Below are 2,292 nucleotides of genomic sequence, written 5' to 3' on the forward strand. Positions count from 1 at the left end.
TTCATCTTATGGTTCTGTTATTCTCTCTAACACACGATGATATACCCCGTTTTCCAGTTGTTTGCGTAGAATTGCAATTTGTTGTTTCTACACTCTATAATGACCCTTGGGTGTGCACCTGATTCCCTCCCCCCCACCCCAATTAGTCACCAGTTTTCCCGTCAATCCTTTTCTATTTAGTCATGTAACATATTTACACTTGGTCAAACAAATAACCACTGCTGCAGTGGAAATGAACTAAAATAGTTTTTATGGAAAGCTAAAGAATGAAATAATTTTGGAAAACTATACTCTACCAAAACCGTAAGTATTGTTTCTGCCAGGTTTTAAATGCTTTCTCTCAATGAAAACTGGGTCCACACTAGTACAAGTGGGTCATTGCCTAAGGTTAAGAAGTCTTGCTTTTTAAAATGTTACTAGGGGACAATGCAAATATTGAAAACATTAATAACAATGCAAATATTAAAAACATTATAAAATGTTAATAGACACCAATTTTTAAGAGAACTAAGTATGGAACATTTCTACATTAGGACTAGAGTTGACTGTTTTATATTATTATTGAAGTTATATTTATTAAATATAATGTCTATAATATTTTAGTTTCGTTCCACATCTCTTTGAAATGAATGCATATCGAGAGGGTTAACTGTGCACAGGAAGCTCTGAAACATGATGAAAGGTGTCATATAGATTTATGAAGATATGAGCTAACCCATAGCTGTCGCTGTTCTGGCACCAAGAGTTAAATTTTCATGTGAAAGTTGGCGCAGAAAACACCACTGTACATACTCCACAGAGGACATCCAAGTGCATGTAAGAAAAATGCTCCTTTAGGAATACGTGGACATATTCCTTTGGGAATACACTGACAAACCTACATACGTGTTTAAGGTGCCTTCAAAAAGAGTTATGTAAACATTCTCTTTGGGGCGGGTGCAGTCAGTCATAAGCATTTATTGAGTACCTACTGGGTACAGGCCATAGGGCTCTCTGACCGGGGCTAACCTTCATTTCAAATCTTTCCTAATTTTGCAGTTGGAAGAAGTTGTGGGAATTACGCCGATGGCCCGAAATCAAGGCAGAGGCGAACGTTCTGAAAATTACATAACTCCTGGGAGAGACCGTGCTTTTGCAGATTGCCTAAATATTTTCTTTCTCCGTCGGCTCCTTGTAACCTCTGAGGCCAATAGACAACTTTGTTTCCCAGCCCTTCTCCCTCTTTTGTCTGCTCGTCAGACTCGTTTTCCACCTTTGTATCGTTCCTTTTAGACGTGAAAACAAACATGCGAACGCCCGGTTGGCAAGGAGACAGCGGCCCGGGGGGAAAGTGCAGGTTCCGGCCGCCCCACGCCGCCGCGCTCCGAGCGGCCGCCGAGCCGCCCCGGTCCCGGCCCCGGCCCCGGCCCCAGCCTTAGCCCCAGCCCGGCTGGGTCCCGCGAGGCTGCGCCGGGGCGGGCGGCGGCGGCCCGGGGACGAGTCCAGTCCGCGTTTTGCGAGTGCGCGGGAGTAATGCGAGCGAAGTGGATAATAGTTGCTCGAGCTCGCCCGCTGCCTCTCAAGCCATGCTGGGCCCGATAGGCTCAGCTAGTCGTGTATTTACCCATATCCGGGTTAGAGAGGAAAAGAGAAAAGTTTCATTTAAACCTGAACTAAAAACTTTCACCATGAAAGCACACAGCAGGAGCAGGCCCAGAGCGTAAGGCGTGCCCGGCCCGGCGCTCCGGCGGGGCCTGCGGAGGGGGAGGGGGTCGCGGCTTCCCGGCGGGCCGCGTGGATGCGCACAGGAGGGGCCGCGGCCTGAAAAGTGGGGGTTATTGTCTCCCCCCACCCCCCGCCCGGCCTCGCCACGCCGCGGCGATCATGGCCGCGCGGGCAGCAGCGGCGGCGGCGGCGGCGGCGGCGCGGGCGCGGGCAGGCAGCGGCGAACGGCGGGCGCCCCCCGGGCCGCGGCCGGCGCCCGGAGCCCGGGACCTGGAGGCGGGGGCGCGCGGCGCGGCGGCGGCGGCGGCGGCGGCACCGGGACCCATGCTGGGGGGCGGCGGCGACGGCGGCGGCGGCGGCCTGAACAGTGTGCACCACCACCCCCTGCTCCCCCGTCACGAACTCAACATGGCCCATAACGCGGGCGCCGCGGCCGCCGCCGGCACCCACAGCGCCAAGAGCGGCGGCTCCGAGGCGGCTCTCAAGGAGGGTGGAAGCGCCGCCGCGCTGTCCTCCTCCTCCTCCTCCGCGGCGGCAGCGGCGGCGTCCTCTTCCTCCTCGTCGGGCCCGGGCTCGGCCATGGAGACG

At 54.2% G+C, this 2,292-nt stretch overlaps 1 protein-coding gene across 11 annotated transcripts in view; it reads left to right on the forward strand.

Moving 5' to 3' along the window:
* Nucleotides 1-216: 216 nt before the first annotated feature.
* The window catches only part of ARID1B (AT-rich interaction domain 1B), a 437,019-nt gene continuing 434,943 nt past the window's right edge, over nt 217-2,292 (forward strand). For 9 of the 11 annotated variants that reach the window (XM_055391577.2, XM_063707979.1, XM_063707978.1 and 6 more), the window contains exons 1-2: nt 217-303; nt 1,039-2,292. The exon at nt 1,039-2,292 is cut by the window's right edge and continues 1,356 nt beyond it. In XM_055391577.2, coding sequence (XP_055247552.1) covers nt 1,864-2,292 — 429 coding nt within the window. In that variant the 5' untranslated portion in view covers nt 217-303; nt 1,039-1,863. Of the gene's footprint in view, nt 304-1,038 lie in introns of those variants that run through there. The other 2 variants (XM_019029495.4, XM_019029493.4) reach the window with 2 other exon arrangements.

Source organism: Gorilla gorilla, chromosome 5, assembly GCF_029281585.2.
Source record: "Gorilla gorilla gorilla isolate KB3781 chromosome 5, NHGRI_mGorGor1-v2.1_pri, whole genome shotgun sequence".
Taxonomy (NCBI): domain Eukaryota; kingdom Metazoa; phylum Chordata; class Mammalia; order Primates; family Hominidae; genus Gorilla; species Gorilla gorilla.